General features: G+C 26.3%; 2 protein-coding genes and 1 long non-coding RNA gene across 9 annotated transcripts in view; 1 reads left to right on the forward strand and 2 right to left on the reverse strand.

The window, feature by feature from the left end:
- Positions 1-27,372, forward strand: part of LOC147910453 (uncharacterized) — a 132,944-nt gene that overhangs the window by 48,899 nt on the left and 56,673 nt on the right. For all 4 annotated transcript variants that reach the window (XR_015548309.1, XR_015548308.1, XR_015548307.1 and 1 more), the window contains 2 exons: positions 64-194; positions 10,877-10,933. This is a non-coding gene — a long non-coding RNA (uncharacterized LOC147910453). The remainder of the gene's footprint in view (positions 1-63; positions 195-10,876; positions 10,934-27,372) is intronic.
- On the reverse strand, positions 7,956-14,000 carry LOC147910457 (odorant receptor 10-like). 2 transcript variants are annotated; one of them, XM_087416158.1, is made up of 5 exons: positions 13,499-14,000; positions 12,748-12,847; positions 10,558-10,674; positions 8,997-9,152; positions 7,956-8,376 (listed from the first exon to the last, which is right to left on the reverse strand). In XM_087416158.1, the coding sequence occupies exons 1-5, from the start codon at positions 13,897-13,899 to the stop codon at positions 8,311-8,313; spliced, it is 840 nt and encodes a 279-aa protein (XP_087272284.1). In that variant the 5' UTR covers positions 13,900-14,000; the 3' UTR covers positions 7,956-8,310. The 2 variants fall into 2 exon arrangements, with proteins under 2 accessions (XP_087272284.1, XP_087272287.1); XM_087416161.1 differs by lacking the exon at positions 12,748-12,847 and having other exon boundaries at positions 10,558-10,660.
- LOC105152276 (odorant receptor 10-like) lies at positions 14,469-26,896 on the reverse strand. Of its 3 annotated transcripts, XM_087415852.1 has the most exons (8): positions 26,358-26,896; positions 26,028-26,297; positions 24,947-25,418; positions 23,408-23,507; positions 21,671-21,790; positions 19,389-19,544; positions 16,514-18,910; positions 14,469-16,450 (listed from the first exon to the last, which is right to left on the reverse strand). In XM_087415852.1, the coding sequence occupies exons 1-7, from the start codon at positions 26,419-26,421 to the stop codon at positions 18,845-18,847; spliced, it is 1,248 nt and encodes a 415-aa protein (XP_087271978.1). In that variant the 5' UTR covers positions 26,422-26,896; the 3' UTR covers positions 14,469-16,450; positions 16,514-18,844. The 3 variants fall into 3 exon arrangements, with proteins under 3 accessions (XP_087271978.1, XP_087271981.1, XP_087271987.1); XM_087415855.1 differs by lacking the exon at positions 26,028-26,297 and having other exon boundaries at positions 26,358-26,886; XM_087415861.1 differs by lacking the exon at positions 23,408-23,507 and having other exon boundaries at positions 25,243-25,418; positions 26,358-26,879.

The raw sequence follows: 27,372 nt of genomic DNA on the forward strand, positions 1-27,372 counted from the left end.
TCTCAGTGTATATTATGATATATTGACATATATTACGATTACATATGTTATTATTTTTTAAAGGTATACATATATAAGGTATAAATGTGCAGTCCAATTAACACTACAAATATTTCAGAAGAATTTTATTAAATGAATCAATCGAAGGATGCTTCAAAGTGTTATATCACAAATGGGTCGTAGTCATATATTAGGTAATATGTTAATATTACTAACAATAAGAGATCATTACAAAATGTCAAATTTTAATTTTAATAAAACATTACTTTATAGATTACGTAAATAAATAAATTTAAAAAATATGAACAATAATAAATGATTTAACTATTAAGATCGTATATGTTAATGCACAACAAGTAAGAGTTTAAATATATAGTATAAGTGACCTATGCTTCCACGTGATGTGTCTTGGTTAATGCCAAAATAGTCCGAAATAGTAGTTATTTACGTTAAAACACTATAAAATTATGATTGTGATTGTGAAAAATAAATTACAATTTTTCTAACATAAAAGTGATTATAACTTGGAAACGACTTATTTCTGAATTTATGTTCATATAGTTCTTTTTTTCCTTTTTTTTGGGTCCACTTCCGAAGTATTGCAGCAATTTTTTGAATATTCTATACATCCCATTTTAAATGATGACATCTTTTGAAAATATTTCTTAAATAGTGCATTTTAGAGAAAAAGACATAAAATCATTGATTTGATTTTGAGTGGCATTGTCAAGGTCAGGACAAGATCACTTTGAATTTTTTAAGTGGAATCTCCTATTTTTTATTATATTCTTAGTTTACCTCGAGAGCTTTTCAAAATATTTAATAAAATATTTTTTTAGTATGTACTTTTCGAGTTATAAGATCATAATAAATGTTATCCAAGTTATGATCCTGAACAACATTTAAGAGGTTTTAATCATCGATCGGACACTAGGTAACATTAATGCCGATAGCACTGTAACTTTTAAACCTTATAATTCGAAAAGTACTCAATGAAAAAATATTTTATTATAGTATTTTGAAAAGTTCTCAAGGTAAGTTAGAAGAATATATAATAAAAAGAGGGGATTTTCCATTAAAAAAAATTAAAGTGACCTTACTCGGACATCTTGATAATGCCACCCAAGATTAAACCAATGGTATCATCTTATGTTCCTCTCAAAGTCATGAAACATTTTTCTCTACATGCACTGTTCATGAGATATTTGAGGTTGTCATTAAAAATGGGACATCAATATAATTTATATAATTGTATCTATATTATGTAAATATTAAATAGGGAATTCTTTAGTGTGCATTATTATGATTATTTCAATTCTAAAATTTTCTTAAATATACATGAATAAGAAAATTTTATAATTGATATTTTACCAAAAAATTCTTATTAACAAAAAACATAAAAAGTATAAATATAAATATAAAGTAACGATTACAATAAAACATAAATGTGACATTATTTCTACGTATATGAAAACTATTTATAAAGCAATAAATTGTGTATAACAAAAATTTTTGTAAAATTAATTACGTTCATTATCCAAAATCCATAGAAAGCGAAGAGTGTACCAAAACATAGAAATAGTATCAGCAATATTAAACTGAATATATCTTCCACATGATTAATAGCTCTATAAAATGTCATTTTATATAACACTTTATAATAAAAAAAGATATCTATCATGTTTACATACATCTATAAAAAGATATTTTATATTATTAGATAAGAATACTAATTTTGTTTAAATCTATAATATGATTTTGAAAGTAACAATTTTTGTTTTGATAAGAAATATAATTTAATATTATAATTGTTTATAAAATTCTATTTAATTGGATTAAAGCAGGTATAAATACATTAGAGAAAATGAAAAAAAATCAGAATTTGAATGTGTGCGAATTGGACGTATGTATATTGTAGTTTAAGTACTGTTAGAAGTTGCAAGTTAAAACTGTTTTAGAAAAGTTTGCTAAGTGGCGTGATTCTGAGTTAATTAATTTTTCGCTTGAATTTTTTTGTATGAGTTTGTAAAAAAGCTTGGCAATTTTTTATAATTGATAAAAACAACGTTAGTGAGTGTTGTAAAGTTTTATTTTCTTTTTGCTTTGTTGTTCGAATTATGAATATTTTAATGCTTGAAAAAATTTTTAAGAGAGAGAGCTTTAAGTAAAATTTAATCAGATTTTTTATTTTTTAAAACTATTCTGGTTATTTTTTTCATTATTTTTTTCCATTGAGGATTACATTTGCGTTCAACAAAACTTCTACAGCACAAAATATTGCAGCAATGTTGCTTTAATATTTTATTGGAAATTTTTCAAAGTAATATTGTTGCAATGTTGTTATGTTATTTTGTGGTGTTGTATTGTATTTCATAAAAAAAATTTCTCAGAAAACTGTTTAAATAATATAAATTTCCTCAAAAAATAATTATATTTTACGCCCATTCTCTGTATCTACAGACACAAAAAAATTCAGAGCAAAGAAATTAGTCAAATTGTAACTACATACATTACTTAGCAGACTTTTTCAAAATAATTTTGATTCGTATCCCCAACAAAGCTACTACATCCAATTTGCGCAACGCACTCAATTCCGTTTATTATTTATTATTTCCTCTCTTACACATTTTTTATTTAAATATGACATTAATAATTTTATTAATATGACATTATTAATTCTATTTATGATACAAAAATTTAGGTACAAAATGATTTACATTTAATATTGCAATTAATATTCTTTCAATTATTCCTCACATATTACTTATATATTTACGTTACACTACAAACACATATATAGTAGAACCCGAATAATTCGGCAGCGTTTTTTTTCCTGGATTATCTGATCTTATCATTATCGATGTTCTCATGACGATAGTGTAATATTAAAAAAATCGTAATGTTATCGTCACGAGAACTTGATAATGTGGTCGGATAATCTGAGAGATGAAAAAAGCGATGTCGGATAATTCAGATTTTGTTGTAAATAAATAAATAAATAAATAAATAAATATATATATATATAGGAATATGTATATAAGACAAAGTATACCTAAGCAGCCTTGTATGATCCATTATACAACTCTTTAAAGCGTTGTTAAGATTGGCGACAATATGTAAATGCAAGAAACGATTTCTCAGAATATCCAGTTGACCAGAAATATGAAATACCGAAAGACTAAGAAAGTTATCTATACACGTATAACAAATGGTACAGAAGAATAAGACAATACATTGAGCAGCATATGTCAATTCATATTGTGGACTTCTTCTCGTATTGTAGATGTAATATGTCTGCAATGAGAGTGGTTTCTCCAGATCTTCAGTAACATTAGACAGGTTTCTCACCGAGTAACCAAATATAGGCAAAACAAGCATAACAATAATGGCCGTTCCCATCATGCCATATCCAAATGTAATAATAATGCGTGCAATTTGCGCTTTTGCTATCATTATTGCTTTTTCTTGAGCTGTCGTTGTTTTTGTCCAATCGTTCGCAATTAAATGTATTATTTGTGCAACAGCTATAAGAATACAAAAATAAAGAAATTAATACTATAGTAAAATAAATGTTAAGTACTTATACAGGTACTTATACATTAAAATATGACACTATTTATTCTGAGCAGGTAAATTGGATTAAACTGAGTTGAAAAGTCCTCTACTATTTTGCGATGGTTAACGAGATATTAATTACTAAAAAAATCGCTAAATATTGATTTTCAATAATTTTTTACTGAAATACTATCAACTTTACAAAAAAATTGCAAGAGACATAAATAAAATGAAATTTTAATATAGTAACTTATAAAATATTTTTTGATTCTGATCAAGTTTTAATTAAATATTAGAAAATTGCGGAAAAACATGAATAACCTAGAATCATAACAAATTTTTTTTGCAAATTAACTAAAATCAGAATAGGTATTTCTTATAAATTTCGAGTCACAGTTAATTTTCAAAAATTTTTTCCTAATTATGTGTGATAAAGTGCGCAATTGTAACAGTAACTCTACATGTATGCAACAAATGTAAAATATAAATAATTACTAATGTACATAAATCAATAATAATTGCGATATATGAATTTCTTATTTTGTTTTTGATTTCTCTAAAATTTAATATAAATAAATAAACTTTTAATTTTAATTAGAATTGTACAAAAAAATAGAGATTAATTAGGCTAACATATTAGAAAAAGATATATTGTAAATACATTTTATATCGATTTGACGATCAAATTGCTATTTCTACCTTTTCTCTTCCACCAAAAAATTACAAGTCTCAAAAGGCAACCACTGATTGGTAAAGTACACATCAAATTATCTGCCACAAGTAAAATGTCAGAATAGATTCTTATCAGAGAATGTATAGCAGGAATAACAAGGACAAATATTATTAATAAAAAAGTGAGAAGTACACGTAAATTGCACACGCGCTTTTCCCATGTAGTTTGTCCCGACTTAGGCCAAAGTCCAATTATTTCTAGACCAAATCGATTTAACTTCACTGCCCATTCGAAATCTGTCTCAAAAAAATTTCGATAGAAATTTACACCGTGTGCTTAATCCGCCACCTATATGATAAGTGTCTTTGTTTAATCTGCAGGATAAACAAAGACACCTATTGTAAGGTCGCAGATTAAGGGCACGGTATAAACGTAATTTATGTGGCCCACTTTGGACGAAATATATTTTATCTGACCTTTCTTTGATAATGATCCATAATCATATCTACTATGACTCCGATACACAAGACATTTTGATGCTTCCATGTTGAACGTAGAAGATGAACTGATAACTCTGTTCTTTTACAGCGATGTCTATATAACGAGAGATGATATTTCATGTGCATAATAAAAATTGCTAAAAATGTGAGACGTTTAGTGACAGAAGGTTTAAAAAATTCTACCTGTGATCAATTTCTTGTTTTACAACTGTGAACAATTACTAGTACAATAATGTTCGAAGCATTCATGAATAATAACTGAATTAATGACTGGTTGATAAGTAGTTGGTCATGCGGCTGGTTATGTAGATGAAGCAGTCATGTTCTTACGTTGCCGTATCGATTTTGAAGTATCTATAGTTTGGACTATAGTCATTTATAACGACCAATTTTGAATAATATTACTTTTATTGTAGAAATTAAGTACAGTAGATATTTTCATTTCATATTTTACGATATTAAGCCTATTTTACTCTTTCATACTCACCGAATGTAGACATTTTTCACAACAGAGATCCTCATATTTACTGGTATCATAGAATTTTACCATCATAGAATTATTATTTCATTACTTCTTGCAGTTTCTTCATTATCCATTGACATTTATTTTCTTCTTAGAACGATATGAAGTTTCATTTAACCGATAATCCATTCATGTGTACCTAATAAAAGTTTTTTAAAGTGATAGATGATTATTGCATAAAGAGGATGAGCTCAAAAAATTTTAAACTTTTCCTGTAGAAAGTTTTTTTTGTCAGTGTCTCGTGTGTGCAACATTCGAAGCAGATAAAAACTGATGTAACAACGAAGGGTTGTTAAATGCCTGTTTGCAGCCGGTTTTCACCCTTCTGTTAAGTTCTCACGAACTTGTAATCGATTTCGAGCATTGCGTGTGATCTGAATTTTTTTTTTGTGTTGTATTTTGGTGTAGTGAGCAGTAATTTGTATGTAATATTGCCTTTTTATTGCAATTCAAGTGTTTATTTAGTCTATCTATAATTGCACTGAAATTAATATTGTGATATTTCCTAAATTGTAGAGAATATAATTGATAGTTATAATTTTCTTATCTTTATGACCTATTTAATATACAAATAATGATAATTGATTAATTTTTCCTCAATTATTGTATCTATAGTAGAGGAATACGGACTTGTGTTAAATTTTGCTTTATCAATAAAACATGAAATTTTTTTTAATGTATAGAATATCCGAATTTACTTTATGCAAATGCTCATTTAATAAAACCTTTTTTCAAAGTTATGTTTAAATATATAGGGTAGGAAACATGAAATAAATTATAAAATAAACATAAAATAAATCTAGAATATGTCTAAATCTAAACCTGGTAGGCAAAATTGTTTTAGATAAAAGTTGTATGATTTAAAGGAAAATAAATTAAATTAATTTTTGAAAAAATATTCTTATATATTAGGTGTTGAAATTAATTCGTAGCGTTTTTTAATGAAAGAATGTTATTTATTTCACATGAGCATTAAAAAATACATTAATGAAAGTACTTCCCATCATTTTCTACTACTTTTGACCATCTTTCGGGCAGTGAATGAATACCGCGTCGGAAGAACTGTTCATCTTTAGATGAAATCCAGGAATCGAACCATTTTGTACAATCTTCGTAAGATGTGAACTTCTGCTCGCACAAGCTATGAGCTAATGATCGAAACAAGTGGTAGTCGCTAGGTGCAATATCAGGAGAATACGGCGGGTGCGGTAGCACTTCCCATTTAAGTGTTTCCAGGTATGTTTTTACCGGTTTTGCAACATGTGGGCGAGCATTGTCGTGCAGCAAGATGACTTTATCGTGTCTTTCGAAGTATTCCGACCGTTTTTGCTTCAATGCACGGCTCAAGCGCATCAGTTGCCGTCGGTAGAGATCTCCAGTAACGGTTTCATGCGGTTTTAGCAGTTCGTAGTATATGACACCCTTCTGATCCCACCAAATACAGAGCAGGAGCTTTGAGCCATGGATATTGGGCTTTGCCACTGATGTTGATGGTTCGCCGGGCTTAACCCATGACTTTCTGCGCTTTGGATTGTCATAATGGATCCACTTTTCGTCACCGGTAACAATCCGATGCAAAAAACCTTTTCTTTTCTGCCGTTGAAGCAGCAGTTCGCACGTGAGAAAACGTCTCTCAATATCCCTTGGTTTCAATTCATATGGGACCCAATGTCCTTCCTTCCGGATCATGCCCAAACTTTTAAGACGTTTTCCTATTGTTGAGAAGTCAACTTCCAATGACGTAGATAATTCTTTAAGTGTTTGACATGAGTTTTCATTGAGCAGTGCCTGCAAATCGTTATCTTCAAATTTTTTCGGCTGACCAGGTCGCTCCTTGTCATCCAAGTCGAAATCACCAGCTTTAAAACGTGCAAACCACTTCCTACACGTTTGCTCAGCCAGAGCATGTTCACTATACACATCCACTAAAATACGATGAGCTTCAGCTGCACTTTTGTTCATAAAGTAATGAAGCAAAACTCCCCGCAAAAACACTTTATCTGGCACAAATTTTGACATATTCAATGAATTATACAGTATTGTTATTTATGATTTCAAGAAAGGTTATGTACGGCAAATGACGTCCTATGATAGATGTTTACAATGTATACAGAACTATAGGTAACAACGAAATAATGTACTGCTTGTGCCATCTCTTGTAAAACGCTACGAATTAATTCCAACACCTAATATGAAAGTTTATATCTATTTTTAAAGTGAAATTGCAGAACTTATTTTACATAATATGATTCTTTTAATTATTCTGATATAAGAATATTAAGATAAAGTTATAAAAAAATCAATAATTTGCGGGATATTATAGTTCATTTAAACACATTTTAGTATGAAATATAAAATATTTCGTGAACTGATTATTTTTTAGTAATTCTTGCCTTTTTTCCTTTATAGAACAGTGAAATAAATTATCAATTGACATAAAGGAAATACATTGTTGCTTTAAGAAGAAATTGTGCAATTTGCAATATGCAACTACGTATATTTTTTTAATTTTACATCAATTAATTTATCTTGATATTCTATAAAATATTAAGATTTAATTAACAAGAATTAAATGGTAAAATTTTTATTAGATTTTGGAGATATTATATGTTTATGTCAAAATATGCTAGTGCTATTTATTTTAGTAATATCAGATTAAATATAAGGTATGTTATAACCGTATATAAAATAAAAATATATAATCTCTTTAATAACATTCGATTTTATATTTTTTAATTTATTTAATACATTGCTTATTATCTTTACTCTAATACTGCGACAGTTTTCTTGAAATATCTTATTTTCCTTTCTTTTTTCATCATTATTCAAGCTAATTTTTTTATTTTTTTATTTGATGATTTTTATCAAGTAGAACAAACAGTCAGTATATCACATTAATCGCATAAAATTTAGATATTGAGTTTATTCACAATGCATATAATCATTCTATGTAAACTTTTCAAGTATCTTACATAACATACTTTAAATTAGTTAATACTTTCCGGTTAATTCATTATTGGTTTTATATTTTTAATATTAATTTGGCCGTTATTTATATTTTAAAACTTTGATTGACTCCCTGTTGTAAGTAATACAGATATGTAGCCAGCTGACGTTTTTAATAGCTAAAAAAAAAATACAATAATAAGTAAATAAAAGACATTTTTAAGGAAAAACAAATAAAAATATATATATATTATATTATATATATATTATAAATATATATATTATAATATATATTATTAAATATTAGATATATTAAATAGTTTATAAAAAATATAATATATAAATAAGCTTAAACTTCAAGCAATACGTTATATGCGTACAAATTAAGCTACGCTAATTACAAAAATAACCTGTAATATATTAATAGAAATAAAATTATCTCAATCTGGCGCAACTCGACAGCTCGCATAAAGGAGCACAGCAGTGTCTCGAGCCATATCTTAGCGTCGAGACACTATCGTGTCTCCCTCGGTGTCTCCAGATATCTTTATAATTTTTTATGAATTTAAAACATCAGAGTCAGTGGAAAATCAATGATCAGAGATTTTTTACAAAAAATCTCTTTAGCAATTGAATAGCACGAAATTCTTAATTTTTTTATATATGTTATATTTTATATTTTATGATGTTTTTACGTAAACGCTCCAAAGTATTATTGTGTTTACATTGACATTACTTTCTACTCATGTAAAGAGAATCTTCTACTCTAAAATTATATTTGAAATTCAAGATAACTTACATTGCAAAATGTAGCCATCGTTAAAGGAAACAATTTACCAAAGTTAAGGTAAAGAGGCTTACTGGTTCTTAGCATTAAAAGAACTAAGTCCCGAGTATTTCTTGCACTCAAAATATACCATTCATTGAAATATATGGCATAATGGATTTTGGCACACTTAAAATTATAAAAAATACATACATATATAAATTATTAAAATAGCGTGCTGTAAATAATAATGTACATATATAAAAATTTATGCATTTGTGAATTTTTGTATATTAACTAATTAAACTTTGACTATTAAATGTACAATTGCAGATTAAGACTTTTTTGTATGTATTATTATCACACATACATAATATATACTTGTCAATGTAAGTTTCATTTATATATTAAATAAGATAATATATATTAAATGTACGTTTAAAGATAGATTATCTTCGATTGCCAAGCCTATAGAAACAAATTTTGAGCAGAATCTACTATATGATTTCTAATGAGAAAGACAAATTTCAAGCAGAAACTTTTGTAACTTTTTGTAAATAAAATGTTAGGAAAATGTCGGCAGAGTGACAATAGATTTGGTCGGACTAATTTTGTATTAACTTCAAATTCCTCCTGATTTTGCTTTCTGATTTTGTTCTGACGACAGCACGTGAGTTGACATTCTTGTTGACCAAATTGATTCGAAGTCTTTATAGATGTTCGAAAAACATCTAGAAATATCTCGTTTTTATCGCTGTATTTTGAATCTAAAATACGTCCCATAATATTATTTGAATGTCCTATAATAAATAGCTATTTATACAGACATTTTAGATATGTCTAAGGAACATACTATATACTATCAAATTAACAGAATATAGTATTAAATTTAATTATCATTTTAATAAAATTACAATATACTTAGTAGGAGCAGTGGTGACTTAAATTAAATTTTTCACTATAGACTTAACAAAGCATGTATTTATTTATATATTTAAGCTTTGATATGTAAAATATATTTAATTTATTAATGAGGTTTTTCAAATTATTTCTTCAAAATAGAAAAAATTTAAGTAATAGAAATGTCATTTTTTCAGAATTTTTTCCGTATTAATAATTCTGTAGTTATCATTTTAATATCTATAAAATAGCAGGATCTGCTCTATTTCTGTTATTAGTTTGCATCAGAGAGTGTTGTGCAGATACTGCTCGGTTTCTGCTACCAGTTTCTGTTACCGTCAAATTATCTCAGCAAATCTTGCTTGGTTTCTGTTGCCAATCTGCTAGCATAAAATGTTAAGCGTTCTGTTTAATTTCTGTCGCAATCTGTTGAAATTGAATTTTCAAAAAGTACCGGTCGACAGAATTGGAGCAGAATGCGATATTAGTTAACGTCAATTTGTTCATCTTTAATTCTGATCAAATTTGCTACCAATTTGTCATCATTCTGCTAACATTTTGCTTTCTGTGTATAATACTACTATACTATATTTCTCATTTTATAATATATCTATTATAATATGCAATTGTGCATGGAAAAATAATTGGTAGGAAATAAAGAATTTTTTTTTCAATTTTTCAAGAATTTTTATACCTGAGTTGTTAATATTTCACCAACAGCACAGTACATGCACATATGACCGAATATGTCCAGAACGACGATAAAATATATCAGATTTGAGAATGTTAAGAGCTGTCTACTTTTGAGCATCTAGTCAATTAGTTAAAATATATGTTATAAAAGATGTAATAATATGTTATTTTTAATATTATTTCATATTTTATGTTATTAATAAAGGTACATTACATACATATATCATGATATATTAACATATATTACAATTAAATAAATTATTATTAAAAATATACAAGTATAAGACATAAGTGTGATGTGATTAATTAAAATGTTTCAGAAGAATTTTATTAATTAATCAATCAAAGGATGCTTCAAAATATTTATACCATCACAGGTGAGTCGTAGTCATACAACATAATAATATGTTAATATTACTAACAATAAGAGATCTTTGCAAAATGTTAAATTTTGATTTTAATAAAACATTAATTTATAGATTACGTAAATAAATAAACTTGAAAAATACGAGTTGTTGTAAAAAACAATTTTAAGAAATAAACGACCTTTTTAAGTAAAGTGGCTTTATTTCTTTTATTATATCTAAAAAATTATTTAATATATTATAAAATACTTTATACAAAAATATTTTATAATGAAATTACTTTTGTTTATCCATATTAATCACAAAAAATAATTTTGAAAATATTTTGAAAATATTTATTTAAACAAATATTATTAATGTGAACGAATAGATAATTTTATCATGAAAGATCGTAATAAAATATTTTCATACATCTTCAATATTTTTCGAATATAATAAAAAAATGATTTACGTATATAAGAATTTTTATTGTTTTAAGAGTTTCGGTTGTTTATTGTTCTATGTTCGGATAAATTATGTGATGATAATTTACCTGCTGGATAAATAGAGTAAAAAAGTAAGAACATAAGTAATAGAGTAAGATAGAGTCAGTTGAAGTTTACCAAAAGATGGAATAACTCACTTTAAAGGCTTTGGTCTTACATACAAAAACTTAAGATTTAGACGTAAGTAAGGAAATCAACGTGTTGGATTTGCTATTGTTTAGTCCGGATTACAATAAGTGTTTTAAACCTTAACCCGTGAGAAACAATCGACTAATTACAATCGAATGCGAGTAGAATAATTGATGATTTATCCATTTCTTATGCATTAAGGCTTAAAAACCTATTGTAGTTACGTTACGATCTTACGTTATGATCTTACGGTCTTTATTGTAATTGATCGATTACTTTTATGTGCCATGGCTTTAAGGGGATCCTAAAATTATCTGTATTATCGACTAAATTATATAATTTTTATTAACAAATACTTTTTTCTCTTTTACAGATTCGGAAATTTTTTTCCGGGATTAAAGTATATGCGTTAATACGTGTCTGTAAGATGGAGTTTATGCCGAAAACGACCAGAAATTGATATATTTTTATCATTTCTTAGTGTAACATAGCATCTCAAGCCGTGAAGTCGAAATATTTGCTTGATATGAAAGTTTTGCAATCTGTACTTCAAAATAATAATCCACAAACACGTAATTTGCACGAAAAAATAACATCGAGTTCTCAGAATTAGGCTTACATTTTCTCGCCACTTTGTTATATGAAAATTGATACAAACGTGCGATTGTGTGTATCATAAGTTGTGAGATATTGGTGGTAGTATATAAAGATACGCGTTGGAAAAACGCGACCTCTGGTAACTTTATCGGAGTTTGAGCTTCACTTTAGGATTCTCTTGAAACTTCTTTTGTTTCATCTGATATTAATTGACTTTATTTATTTACCTAACCTATGGATAAATATTTCATTAAAATCAAAAGTTGATATTTTCTAAAGCGATTTTCTTGTAAGAACTATTATAAGCTATACATATATCAGTATAGCTCATATAATTGTATCTATTATGTGAATATTAAATATGAAATTCTCTCATTTGGATCATGGTTGTTTCAATTCTAAACTTTTCTAAATATATAATAAAAGAAAATTTTAGAATTGTCATTTTACAATTTTTAAATTGCTAATAAAATAATGTAAAAGGTGTGTAAATGTAAGTTGCGATTACAGTTGGAACATAAATATGACATTATTTTTATATGAAAACTATATGTATATGAAAACTATTTATAAAACAGTAAATTGTATAACAAAAATTCTTGTAAAATTAATTACGTTTATTGTCCAAAATCTATAGAAAGCGAAGAGTATACCAAAAAATAGAAATATTATCAGCAATATTATACTGAATATATCTTCCACATGATTAATAGCTCTATAAAATGTCATTTTAAATAACACTTTATACTAAAGAAGATGTCTATCATGTTTACATATATATCTATAAGAAGATATTTTATATTTTGTTATACAACATGTTTTACTATTCCTCAAGTATCACGAAATAACCACTAAGTCTTTTGCACGTCCTACAGTAATCATTTTATGTAGATTATAATTTATGATGGTGCTACTTAACACAGTGACAAATCGATTCAACTTATAATAATTTCATTAATATTAATAGTAAAAAAATATAATCGTAACACTATAATATAACATAAAGGCATGTAACAGAAAGTAGTTGCGGGAAAATTACCCTCACTCCTATTTTTTCTGACTTCTGCGGCGTAAATCCTAGCGCGGCATATTTGCCGGAATTATTCTATGCAGTCGAATCCGAATTATCTGACAGTTTCTTTCATCTTTCGGATTATCTGACCTTATTATCGAGTCAATGTTCTGACAGGTAGTGTTAAAAAAAATTGCGCGTAATGTTATCATCATGAGACCTTGATAACGTGATTGCATAATCCGAGAGATGAAAAAACATTGTTAAATAATCCGCGGAGTCTATTTTATATATATATATATATATATATATATATATATATATATAGGAATATGTATTTAGGACAAAATATACCTTAACAGCCTTATGTGTTCCATTATACAATTCTTTAAAACATTGTTAAAATTGGCGACAGCATGTAAATGCAAGAGACGATTTCTCAAAATGTCCAATTGACCAGAGATATGAAATACTGAAAGACTAAGAAAACTGTCTATGCCTGTATAACACATGATACAGAGTAATGAAGCAATACTTTGAACAGCATATGTCATTTCATATTGTGGACTTCTTGTTGTATCGTAGATGTAATATGTTTGAATTGGGAGTGGTCTCTCCAAATCTGCAGTAATATTGGATAAGTGTCTCACTGAGTAACCAAATATGGGCAAAACAGCCATAACAGTAATGGCCGCTGCCATCATGCCATATCCAAATGTGATAATAATGCGTGCAATTTGCGCTTTTGCTACCATTATTGCTTTTTCTTGAAATGTTGTTGTCTTTGTCCAATCGTTGACAATTAAATGTATTATCGGTGCGACAGCTTCAAGAATATAAAAGTAAAGATATCAATAACAATATAATAAATTAGATGTTAATTACTAATATATATTAAAAAATTTATTATAAATAGAAAAAAATTTTAATATAATTTTAATATAATTAAATTTAATAAATTTTAATATAATTAATAAAAATTTGCTTATGATTAAATTTAGTTTCAATTAAATATTAGAAAATTGCAGAAATACATTAATAACCTCTAGGATCACAACAAATTTTTTTGAAAATTAACTGAAATCAGAATAAGGATGTTTCTTATAGATATCGAGTCTGAATTAAAATTTTTAAGACGATGCTGGAGTGGTCGAATTTGATGTCTATAGTGTAGACTTTTTTAATTCTGAATTAAAAATATCGATAACAGTGTAATCTTTAATTCATTTTTTTCATTATTGTTTTGTCTCATTCAAAGATATTTATATGTCTTTATTTAGCATTAGGCCTGTTCTTTTTGGTTGAAATTTTACATCAGTTCATCTTTTATCCTTTTTTTTTCCAAGAAGAAAGAATGGAATTTAATTTACGATTATTCCATTTTATTATATAAAAAAAAAGAAACAAATTTATAGGTGAAAATCAATACCCCCCCATTTTTCAAAACATTACTGTTTCAACAATTTTTAATTTATTTATTATATTGCAGTTCCAGTAATAGTATATAATTTAATAATTTCCTTGATTTTTTGGTTTCTAGAATTAAGGAATTCAGGTTACTAGAACTAATGGAATGATGTCAACGCGTCAAAAAGAAATTTTTTCATATGTCTTGCGTATCACCGTGTATTTTTTTTGTAATACATATGGACATGAAAAAATAATTTTTAAATATCTATTTTGTACAAATAAAGTTTCAAAAAGTTTCATAATAATATATTAATTCATTTCTTTTAAAAAAATTCCTGAATAATCATATAATTATATAATTTTTAGCCTTAAAAACTAGAATAACCTCTTAATCTTAATTTTATAAATTCAGTACCGTTTGTGAACGTAATCCGATGGATGATATAATGTCGTTTTGTCCACGAATTATAAAACTTTTGTACGTATTAAGGAAGCATCAGCTCTATGAACTGAAAAATGAGCGAGGTTTAAACTTTTTTTCAATTTTGGTATAAAGGTCTAGTACATCACCTCCTAATTTTACGTCTACTTCCGAAAAAAGATTTTCGATTCCGTTCAGTCAATTTTTATACAACTATAATGTAGTTTGGTTGTCTCCAGCATCGTTTTAAGGCTCTCCTCAGCTATATTGAATCAGGACTTCTTAAGCGAGAAATGACACGTTGATTTTTCTTGCATGCTATTTGTATACAATGATAATTTGGATAAAACAGAATAATGAAATCGCTACAAAGCTTGTAAAAATGAGTCGAGATTATTCTTTCTGATCCCTCTGATAGGCAGTAATGATCGAAAAATATTCATGTGAAAATAAGTTACGCATGCTCATTGAGTAAGAACAGACAAACACACATATCTTTTGCGATTATTTACTATTTATTAATCAAGGGAGATAATGAGCATCTTCCTTTTTTACAATGATTTCATTATTCTGTTTTATTCAAATTGTTTTCTTTACTTATAAATAGCGTGCAAGAAAAATCAACAAGTACAACACATTTCTCGCTTATAACGTCATGATTCAATACAATTGTAAGGTACATAGGAGCTTCAAACTGTTTTGCTATATTGTTCACTTTTTTCTAGGTAATCAAGAAAATAGTGGCATATTTTTGAAAAGTTACATTTTTGCCTTTTTTAAATGTTTTTTTTAATTGTTATAGATTTTCCGCTATTTTTCTTAAAAAATTAAATGTAATAGTGAACAAATTTAATTTTTCTAATTCGAATTCAAAGATCAACAATTTTTAAAAACAACAATTTTATTTCTATTTAATTAAAAAAAATTTTTTTAGTTATATATGTAATTAGTCCGCAATTGTAACAGTAATTCTACATATACGTAACAAATATAATATATAAATAATATATAACTGTTGTACATAAATCAATAATTGGTACATGAACTTAAATTTTTTATTTTTAATTTCTCTAAAATTCAATATAAATAAATTTTTAATTCCATTTTAGAATTGTACAAAGAAATGAGATTAATTCTGCTGATATATAAAATGTATATTGTAAATATTTTATATCGCGTAACGATCAAATCGCTACTTTATTTATCTTCTCTCTTCCACCAAAAAATTACAAGTCTTAAGACGCAAGTAATTATTGGTAAAGTACTCATCAAATTATCTGTCACAAGTAAAATGTCAAAATGGATTCTTATCAGAGAATATAGAGCAGGAATCATAAGAACAAATATTATAAATAAGAAAGTGAGAAGTACACGTAAATTGCACAAACACTTTTCCCATGTAGTTTGTTCGAACCTCGGCCAAAGTCCGATTAATTCTAGACTAAATCGATTTAACTTCACTGCCCATTCGAAATCTATCTCAAAAAGGGTTTGATAGATTATATGTTCCACTTTGGATGAAATATATTTTATCTGACCTTTTTTTGATAATGATCCATAATCATATTTACTATGACTGCGATACGCAAGATAGTTTGGTGCTTTCATGTTGAACGTAGGAAATGAACTGACAACTCTGTTTCTTTTATAAGGACGTCTATACAATATACGGGATGATATACGAGTATATCATATACATAATAAAAATCCTTAAAAACGCAAGATGTTAAGTAACAGAAGGTTTAAAAAATTCTACATGTTCCTTCTTATTGTGCAACTACGGATAATTACTAGTACAACAACGTTCAAAGCAGTCATGAATAATAACTGAAGTAATGACTGGTTGATAAGTACTTGGTCATGCGGCAGGTTATGTAGATGTAGCAGTTGTTTTTACGCAGTCGTAATCGATTTTGAGGCGTCTATAGTCTGAACTATAGTTATCTTATAACGACCAATTATAATATTACTTTTATTGTAAAAATTAAGTACAGTAAATAGATATTTTTATTTCGTATTTTACGATATAGGTTTATTTTACTCTTCCATATATTCATTTTCTGAATGTAGATGTTTTTCATAACGAATCTCCTGTACATATACTTGTATCATAGAATTCCATCATTATAGAGACCAGCTTTATTTTATTGCTTCTTATTTCTTCATTATCCATTGGCATCTACTTTCTCCTTATATAACAGAACGATATTAATTTTTACTTAATCGATAATCCATGCATGTGTGCATAATAACAGTTTTTAAAAATAATAAATGATTATTACACAAAGTATGAACTTAAAAAATTTTAAATCCTTCGTATTGTAGAAGTTTTGTCAGTGCTTTGTGTAACATTCAAAGCCAGCATAATAAAAAAACTGGCATAACAACGAGGGATTGTTAAATATCTGTTTGGAATTTGTTTTTATCCTCGTGTTAAGTTCTCACGAATTTGTAATTGATTTCAAATATTTTATGTGATTTTAATTATATTTTTTTGTTTTTGTGTGTAGTAATTTGAATTAATATTATTTTTTTATTACAATTAAAGTGTACAATTGTTTGCTCTATCTGTAATTACAATATTAAATAAATATGATATTGGGATATTTCCTAGATTGTAATAGAATATAATTGATAGTTATTATTTTCTCATTTTTATAATCTATTTAATGAACAAATAAAGAGAATTGATTAATTTTTTCTCAATTATTGTATTTAGTAGAGAAATATTTACTTGTTTTAATTAATTTGGGTTTATCGATAAAATATGAAATTTGTTTGAATGTGTATGGAATATTTAAATTTACTTTATGTAAATATTCTTTAAAAATCTTTAAAAAAAATCTTTCCCCAATTATGTTTATGTGTACTGGATTAAAAACATATAATAAATTACCAGATATCGAAATCTAAACCCGATAAGCAGAATTGTTTTAGAAGAAGCTTATGTCTGTTTTTGAATTGAAATTATAGAACTTATTTTACATAATAAGATTTCTCTAATTATTCTGGATATAAAAGTATTAAGATAAAGTTATAAAAAGTATAATATATGAGACATTTTATACTTTATTCAGGCATATATTTTGATATGAAATATAAAATATTTCGTGAATTATTCATTATTTAGTAATTTTATCATAATGCTTTTCCGTAATGCTTAATCTATAGAACAGTATTAAATCACTTAATATAAAGAAAATACTTTACTACAAAATTATTGCTTTAAAAAAAAATTGTATAGTTTGCAAAATGCAATTACGTATATTTTGATATACGTATATGATATATAATATATATTCTCTTTACATCAATTAATTTATCTCATTATTCTATACATCTAAAATATTAAAATTTAATTAAAAGAAATGAACGTAAAATTTGTATTAGAAATGCGGGTATATTTCATATTTATCTCAAAATATGCTCACATTTTTTATTTTAGATATCAAATTAAATAAGTGATATGTTATAAAAGATATATTATACGTATATAAAATAAAAATATATAATCTTTAGTAACATTGAATTTTATATTTTTTAATTACTTAATACATAATCTATTATCTTTAATATAATATTGCATGCGATGGTTTTCTCGAAATGCCTTATACTTATTTTTCTTTCTTTTTTTGTTTATTCAAGCTAATTTTTTGTCTTTTTTATATTATTTGATAGTTTCTATCAATAAGTAGTATAATCAGTCAGCAGCAAAAAATTTAAGTATTGAGTTTATTCATAATGTATATAATCATTCTACGTAAATTTTTCATGTGTCTTACATGACATACTCTTTAAATTAGTTAATATTTTTTGGTTAAATCATTATTGAATTTGTTTTTAATACTAATTTGGGCATTATTTATATTTTAAAACTTTGATTGACTCCTTGTTGTAAGTAATACAGATATGTATCCTGCTGACGTTTTTAACAGCTACAAAAAATACAACAATAAATTAATAAAAAGCATTTTTAAGGAAAAGCGATATGAAAATATAGATATACATATAATAATATATACATATGATTAAATATTAGATATATTATGAATATTTTAGAAAATATAGTATATAATCAAATTTAAATTACAATCAATATATTATATGCAATATAAATTAAGCAATAATTATAAAAATAATCTGTAATAATTGAAAGAAACAACAATTTATGCAAAAATTATATTTTTATAATCAGTTCTGAATTTAAAATATCCGAATCAGCGGAAAATCATTAATGTTACAAAAAATCTCTTAGCAGCTGAATAACTGACTCGGAATGCTTTATTTTTTTATGTATTTTGTGATGTTTTTACTTGAATGTTTTAAATTTTTGTGTTTACATTGACTTTTTTTCATATAAAAAGACTGTCTTGTTGTACTCTATAATCATGTTTTAAAATCTAGCTAACTTACACTGCAAAATGTAGCCATCGTTAAAGGAAACAGTTTACCAAAGTTTAGATGAAGAGGTTTACTGGTTCGTAACATTAGAAGAACTAGGTCTCGAATATTTCTTCCATTCATGGTATACCATTCATTGGAATATACAGCATAGTGGATTCTATCATACTTAAAATCATAAAAAATACATATATGAATTATTAAAATAGCATGCAACATAATATATAATGTACATATATTAAAATTTATATGCAATTTTAAAATGTGATTTTTTTATATTAACTAATAAACTTTGGATATTAAATACAATTGCAGCTTAAAACTTTTATGAATATAATTGTCATACATACATAATATATACTTATTAATATAAGTTTCATTTGATATATATTAAATGAATTACATTTAAAGATATATTACCTCAGGTAGTCGAGTGTGCAGAAACAAAGAGTGATCAAAAACAAGTGGGTTTTTCGCCTGTTCTTCGAGCCCTCAATTTTTGGATTGAACTGTGTGCCAAATGATACCCTGCAATAATGATTACAAAGAAGTTCCAGGTTGAGGTGACAATTGTCGTTATAGCTGGAGGGGTAAGGGGAATTACGTAGTGCGTCTATACGAAAATTTATTTTTTTTGCATTTAAAACAAATTGATTTACAAAATCATCGGAATAAATATGATGTTCAGTTAATCTTGTCTTCATCGGCTAAATTAATTGTGATTTTGCCTTCATCGGGAGCAGCGCACTTGCACGCTGTTCAATTGCTCACACCATTTATATCGACCAGTTTCTAGTAATTTTTTACTGCGTTACTAATGAGATTATATTGTTTTAAATTACTCAATTAGTATATAATAGGGGGCAATTGGTGTACCTTCCGGATCAACTTTCTTAAAATATCAGATATATGATAATTTGATAACTTGGACTTTGATTTCACCCCTCCCAGCTCTGATAATAATCGTCACTTCAACTTCAAACTTTTCTGTGATTAATGTCTCAATATAAAATAGAATTTGGCACAGTTCAGTTCTGAAATCAGGGGCTCAAAAAACGAGCGATTTTTTCGGTCACTCTTTTAACAGTCTACTATATGATTATTGATGCCGAAAAGACAAATTTCAAGTAGAGACTGTTTTGTAAACAAAATGTATATAGTAGAATGTCGGTAGAATAACAGAATATTTGATCGGAGAATGTTAGTAGATTAACTTCAACTGATTTCGCTTTCTGCTTCCATTCTGATGACAGTGATTTGACATTCTTGTTACCTAAATTAATTCGACATTTTTGGACGTTTGAAAAATGTCTAGAAATATCCCGTTTTTATCGCTGTATGTTGAACATCTAAAAAATGTTCTAAAATGTTATTTGGATGTCCTATAATATAGCTATTTACACATACATTTTAGGTAATCAATTAAATTGATCGAAGGTAGTGTCAAATTTATCGTTTTCATATAAAATAATGATATATTTAAGAACAGTGGCGATTTAAATTAAATTAAATTTAACACTACCATATAGCACGCATTATTATTGTCCAATAGAGGTCATGTGCTGTCTGGGTAGTGTCAAATTTGATTTAATTTAAGTCGCCTCAGCTCCTAAGTGTATCATTATTTTGTAGACAGTGTATGTATATTTAAGTTTATACATATACATTTACACATATACATTTTATACATATGTAAAATATATTTTATTCATTAATGAAATTATTTAAAATTATTTCTTCAAAATAGAAAAAAAATGTAGGTAATAGAAACGTCATTTTGACAAATTTTTCAGTAATAATAGCGTTACAATTTTAATACTCAAAAAATAGCGAAATCTGATCCATTTCTGCTATTAGCTTGCTTCAGATTGTATGCGCATATACTGTTCGGTTTCTGTTATCAATTTACTGTCAAATACTCTTAACAGCTCTTGCTTCAGATTGTATGCGCATATACTTCCTCGGTTTCTGTTGTCAATTTGCTGGCGTAAAATGTTAATAAGCATTGTGTTTGATTTCTGTCACTGTATTGAAATACAATTTTTAAAAAGTACTATCGACAGTACTGGAGAAGAATGGAGAAGAATGCGATATCAGTTGGAGTCAATCTGCTAATTTCTAATTCTGATGAAATTTGTTATAAATTTATTGACATTCCGATAACAATTTTACTTTTTGAATATAATATTATTATTATTTATGATTTTAGAATGCATTTATTATAATTAATCTGTAATTGTGCGTGAAAAATATAATAATTGATAGGAAGTAAGAATTGATATTTCATATTATACCTGAGCTGTTAATATTTCGCCAACAGCGCAGTACATGCACATGTGACCGAATGTATTGATAACGATGCATAAAATATATATCAAGTTTAAGACCGTTAAGTGCTGTTTACTTTCGAGCATCTAGTGAGTTAATTAAAATATGTTAAAAGTTGTAATAATATGTCATTCTTGGTATTATAGCATATATTATGCATTAGGGTTACCAACGCACGGTCGAAAAGAATACATTGATTGACAATAAGAGTATATTTTCCAAAAAAAGAAAAAAAAGGAAAAAAGATGAAGAATTTAGGTTTTCTTTTTTAAATGTTGATATTTATTGATATATATAAATGACATTTTTAGAATGAACATAACCTTAATATAAGCGAAGCAAAACTTTTTTGTAAAGTAATAAATTTAAATATTAAATAATAATTTTTTAAATTTCTCAAAAAAGAGTTTAATGAGTGAAACGTAAGAGTACGCTGTTTTTTGACTTTGAAAAGAATATTATACGATTGATAATCCTAGTTATTATTAAAGATTGATTACATATGATACATGTGTTATGTTATGATTAAATATGTTCTTAAAAAAATATATGTATATATAAGGTACAAGTGCGATCCAATTAACATTACAAATATTTCAAAAACTTTTATTTATTTAGCAATCAAAGAATGTTTCAAAGTATTTATACTACCACAAGTGGGTTGTAACAATATATTAGATAACATGTTAATATTACCAACAAGAGATCATTGCGAAATGCTAAATTTTGATTTTAATAAAACATTAATGTGTAGATTATTAGGTATTACGTAAATAAATACATGTTAAAAATATGAATTGTTATGAAAGAAACGATTTTAAAGAATAAAAACGCCTCTTTTAAGTATTTTTAGGTGTTTTATTATGTTTCAAAAATTATTTAATATATTATAAAATACTTTATATAAAAGTTTTGTAATAAAATTGTCTCTGTTTGTCCACATCAGCAAGGGAATTATAAAAAATAATTTCGGAAGTATAAATATTAATAATATCTATTTTTTTAAATATTATTAACGTGAATAAATAGAGATAACTTTATTATAAAACAATTTATAAAATATTTTTTTATACGTTCAACATTTTTCAAATATAATAAAAAAATGATTTACATGTATAAGATCGATTCCTAATGGTCGATTGTTTCGGATAAACTATGTGATAATTTACCTGCTGCAGAAACAAAAAATTAAATGAGTAAGAACATAAGAAAGTAAAAGAATAACACAGCCAACTGAAATTAATCGAAAGATGGGACAATCCAGTCTAAAACTGTTTTCTTTCTCAACCGATATTTATCGACTTTATTTATTTACGTAGCCTATATAAATTTTTCATTAAAATTAGAAATTGATACTTTGTGAGATGATTTTCTTGCAAGAATTATTAAATATATTAATAGCTTATATAAATGTATCTATTATTATAAATATTAAATACGGAATTCTCTCGTGTGTATTATTATGATTATTTCAATATATAATATTCTATATATAATATTCTAAAGTTTTCTGAAATATATAATCAATAAGACAATTTTAGAATTGTAATTTTACAATTCTTGTTAATAAGAAACATGTAAAAAAGTGTGTAAATGTAAGATGCGATTGCAATTGGAACATAGACATGACGTTATTTTTATGTGTATGAAAATTATTTATGAAGCAGTAAATTGTATAACAAAAATTCTTGTAAAATAATTACGTTTATTATCCAAAATCCATAGAAAGCAAAGAGTGCACCAAAATACAGAAATAGTATCAGCAATATTATATTGAATATGTCTTCCACATGATTAATAGCTCTAGAAAATATCATTTTATATCACTTTATACTAAAGAATCTATCTTGTTTATATACACATCTGTAGAAGATATTTATTAGATAACAATACTAATTTTAAATCTTTAATATAATTTTGAAATAACAATTTTCTGTTTCGATAAGAAATATATTTTAATATCATAACTGTTAATGAAATTTCTTTTAAAATTCTATTTAATCACTTATTAGATTAAAGCAGATGTAAATGCATTAGATAAAACTAATAAAAAAAATCAGAATTTGTATCAGTGTGCGAATTGGATATATAATATAATAGCTTAAGTACTGTTTGGAATTGCAAATTAAATCTATTTTGGAAAAGTTTGCCACGTGGCGTGGATCTAGATTAATTGATCAAGATTGATTGATCTTGATAATTGATTTCTTTACAGTTAAATTTTTTTATATGAGTTTGTGAAAAAGTTTGGTAATTTTCATAATGACTGATAAAAAACAATGTCAGAGAGTGTCGTGAAGTTGTATTTTTCTTTGTTGTTCAAATTATGCATATTTTAATGCTTGAAAAAATTTTTAGAGAAAGCTAATTAAAATTTAATCAGACATTTTTTAAAACTATTTTGTTTATTTTTTCGGTTTTATTGAAAAATTTTGGATTCCTTTCGGTATAGTTGTGTTCAACAAAATTGCTTCTATAACCCAAAATATTGCAGCAACATTTAATATTTTATTGGAAATATTGCAATCTTTTAGCGTAATACTGCTGTAATATTGCTGTAATATTTCATGCTGTCGTATTTCATAAAAATTTCTGAAAAAATAATTGTTTTAATAATTTAAATTTCCTCAAAAAATAACAAAATTTTACACCGACTCACTTCTTTTCTTATTAGTTACTATAGAAATTACTGAAATTGCTTACAAACATAAAAAAACTTAGAAAAGAACTCATTCAAATTGTAACTAGATAACTATACGCTATTTGGCAGACTTTTTAAAAATAATTTTGATTTATATCCTTCAACAGCGCAATAACAGCTATTATAACCGATCGACTTGCGCACCGCACTCAATTCCGTTTATTATTGGATTTCCTCTCTTATACATTTTTTATTTACGATAAAAATATTTATATACAAAATTATTTATATTTAATATGCAATTAATATTCTTTTAATTTTTTGATCCTTGCATATTATTTACATATACATATATGTTACACATATATATAAATATACAATAGACTCCATATTATCTGACAGTTCTTTTTATCTTCCGGATTATTTGATTTTATTATCGAGTCGATGATCTCATCACGGTGGTATTTTAAAAAAATCGCACATAATGTTATCATTACGAAAACTCTTTAACACGGTCGAATAATCCGGGAGAAAAAGCATTATTGTATAATCAAGAGTCTATTATATATATATAGGAACATGTATTTTGGACAATATATACCTAAGCAGTCTTATATGTTCCATTATACAACTCTTTAAAACATTGTTAAAATTGGCAACATTATGTAAATGCAAGAGACGATTTCTCAGAATGTCTAGTTGACCAGAAATATGAAATACTGAAAGACTAAGAAAATTGTCTATGCCTGTATAACACACGGTGCAAAAGAATAAAACAATACATTGAGCAGCATATGTCAATTCATATTGTGGACTTCTTGTTGTATCGTAGATATAATATGTCTGAATTGGGAGTGGTCTGTCCAAATCTGCAGTAATATTGGACAAGTGTCTCACCGAGTAACCAAACATGGGCAAAACAGACATAACAGTAATGGCTGCTGCCATCATGCCGTATCCAAATGTGATAATAAAGCGTGCAATTTCCGCTTTTGCTATCATCATGGCTTTTTCTTGAGATGTTGTTGTCTTTGTCCAATTGTTAGCAATTAAATGTATTATCGGTGCGACAGCTTCAAGAATAAAAACAATAAAGATATCAATAATATAATAAATTAGATGTTAATTATTGATATATATTAAGAAATTTATTATAAATAGAAAAAAATTTTAATATAATTAATAAAAATTTGCTTCTGATTAAATTCAGTTTCAATTAAATATTAAAAAATTACGGAAATACGTTAATAACCTGTAGGATAACAATAAATTTTTTTAAAAATTAACTGAAATCAGAATAAAGATATTTTTTTATAGATTTCGAGTTACTAAATTAAAATTTTTAAGGCGATGCTGGAGCGAAACAAATTTTTTTTTTAAATAATTTTATTTCCAGTTAACTAAAAAAATTTTTTTAGTTATGTGTGATTAGTATAATAGTAACTACATATTCGCAACAACTGTAAAATATAAATAAAATATAACTATTGTACTTAAATCAATAACAACTGCTGTACATGAACCTAACTTTTTTATTTTTAATTTCTTTAAAATTTAATATAAATAAACCTTTAATTCCATTTTGAAATTATATAAAAAAAGAGATTAATTTTGCTGACATATGAAACGTACAATAGTAAATATTTTATATTGTGTAACGATCAAATCGCTACTTTATCTACCTTTTCTCTTCCACCAAAAAATTACAAGTCTTAAGATGCAAGTAGTAATTGGTAAAGTACTCATCAAATTATCTGTTACAAGTAAAATGTCAAAATGGACTCTTATCAGAGAATGTACAGCAGGAATGATAAGGACAAATATTATAAATAAGAAAGTGAGAAGTACACGTAAATTGCACAAGCGCTTTTCCCATGTAGTTTGTTCGAACCTCGGCCAAAGTCCGATTAATTCTAGACTAAATCGATTTAACTTCACTGCCCATTCGAAATCTGTTTTAAGAAAGGTTTGATAGATGCGTTCTACTTTTGACGAAATATATTTTATCTAACCTTTTTTTGATCCATAATCGTATCTATTATAATTCCGATACGCAAGATATTTTGATGCTTCCATGTTGAACGTAAAAGATGAACTGACAACTCTGATTCTTTTACAGCGTCTATCAACGGGGATGATATTTCATGTGCATAATAAAAATCCTTAAAAACGAGATGTTTAGTGGCAGAAGGTTTACAAAAAAATTTTACATATCCCTTCTTGTTGTGCAACTGCGGATAATTATTAGTACAACTACGTTTAAAGCATTTATGAATAATAACTGAAGTAATGACTGGTTAATAAGTACTTGGTCATGCGACAGGTTATGTAGGAATCATGTTTTTACGCAGTCGTAATCGATTTTGAGCCGTCTATAGTCTGAACTATAGTCTGAACTATAGTCATCTTATAACGACTAATTATGAGTAATATTACTTTTCTTGTAAAATTTGGGTACAATAAATAGGTATTTTTATTTTGTATTTTATGATGTATTCTTTACTCTTCCATATACTTACATTTCGAATGTAGATATTTTTCACAGCAGAGCCCCTGCATACTCGTATCATAGAATTTTACTACAGAGAATTTTACTATAGAGTTAAATATAATATTATTTCATAGCTTCTTGCAATTTCTTTATTATTCACCGATATCTTTCTTCTTATAGAACGACATTAATTTTCATTTAACCGATAATCCATGCATGTGTACGTAATAAAAGTTTTTAAAAGTAATAGATGATTATTGCACAAAGAAGGTGGACTTAAAAAATTTTAAATCCTTCGCGTTGTAGGAGTTTTGTTAGTGCCTTATGTGTGCAACATTTAAAGTCGATAAAAACTGATATAACAACAAGGGATTGTTAAGTACCTGTTTTCAACATGTTTTTACCCTCCTGTTAAGTTCTCACATACTTGTAATCGATTTTGAGCGATGCGTGTGATTTGAATTATATTTTATTGTTTTTATATTTGTGTATTTATGTTTTGTAGTGAGCAGTAATGTAAATATAATATTGCTTTT

This window comes from Acromyrmex echinatior, chromosome 2 (genome assembly GCF_024713525.1).
Source record: "Acromyrmex echinatior isolate Ae372 chromosome 2, ASM2471352v2, whole genome shotgun sequence".
Taxonomy (NCBI): domain Eukaryota; kingdom Metazoa; phylum Arthropoda; class Insecta; order Hymenoptera; family Formicidae; genus Acromyrmex; species Acromyrmex echinatior.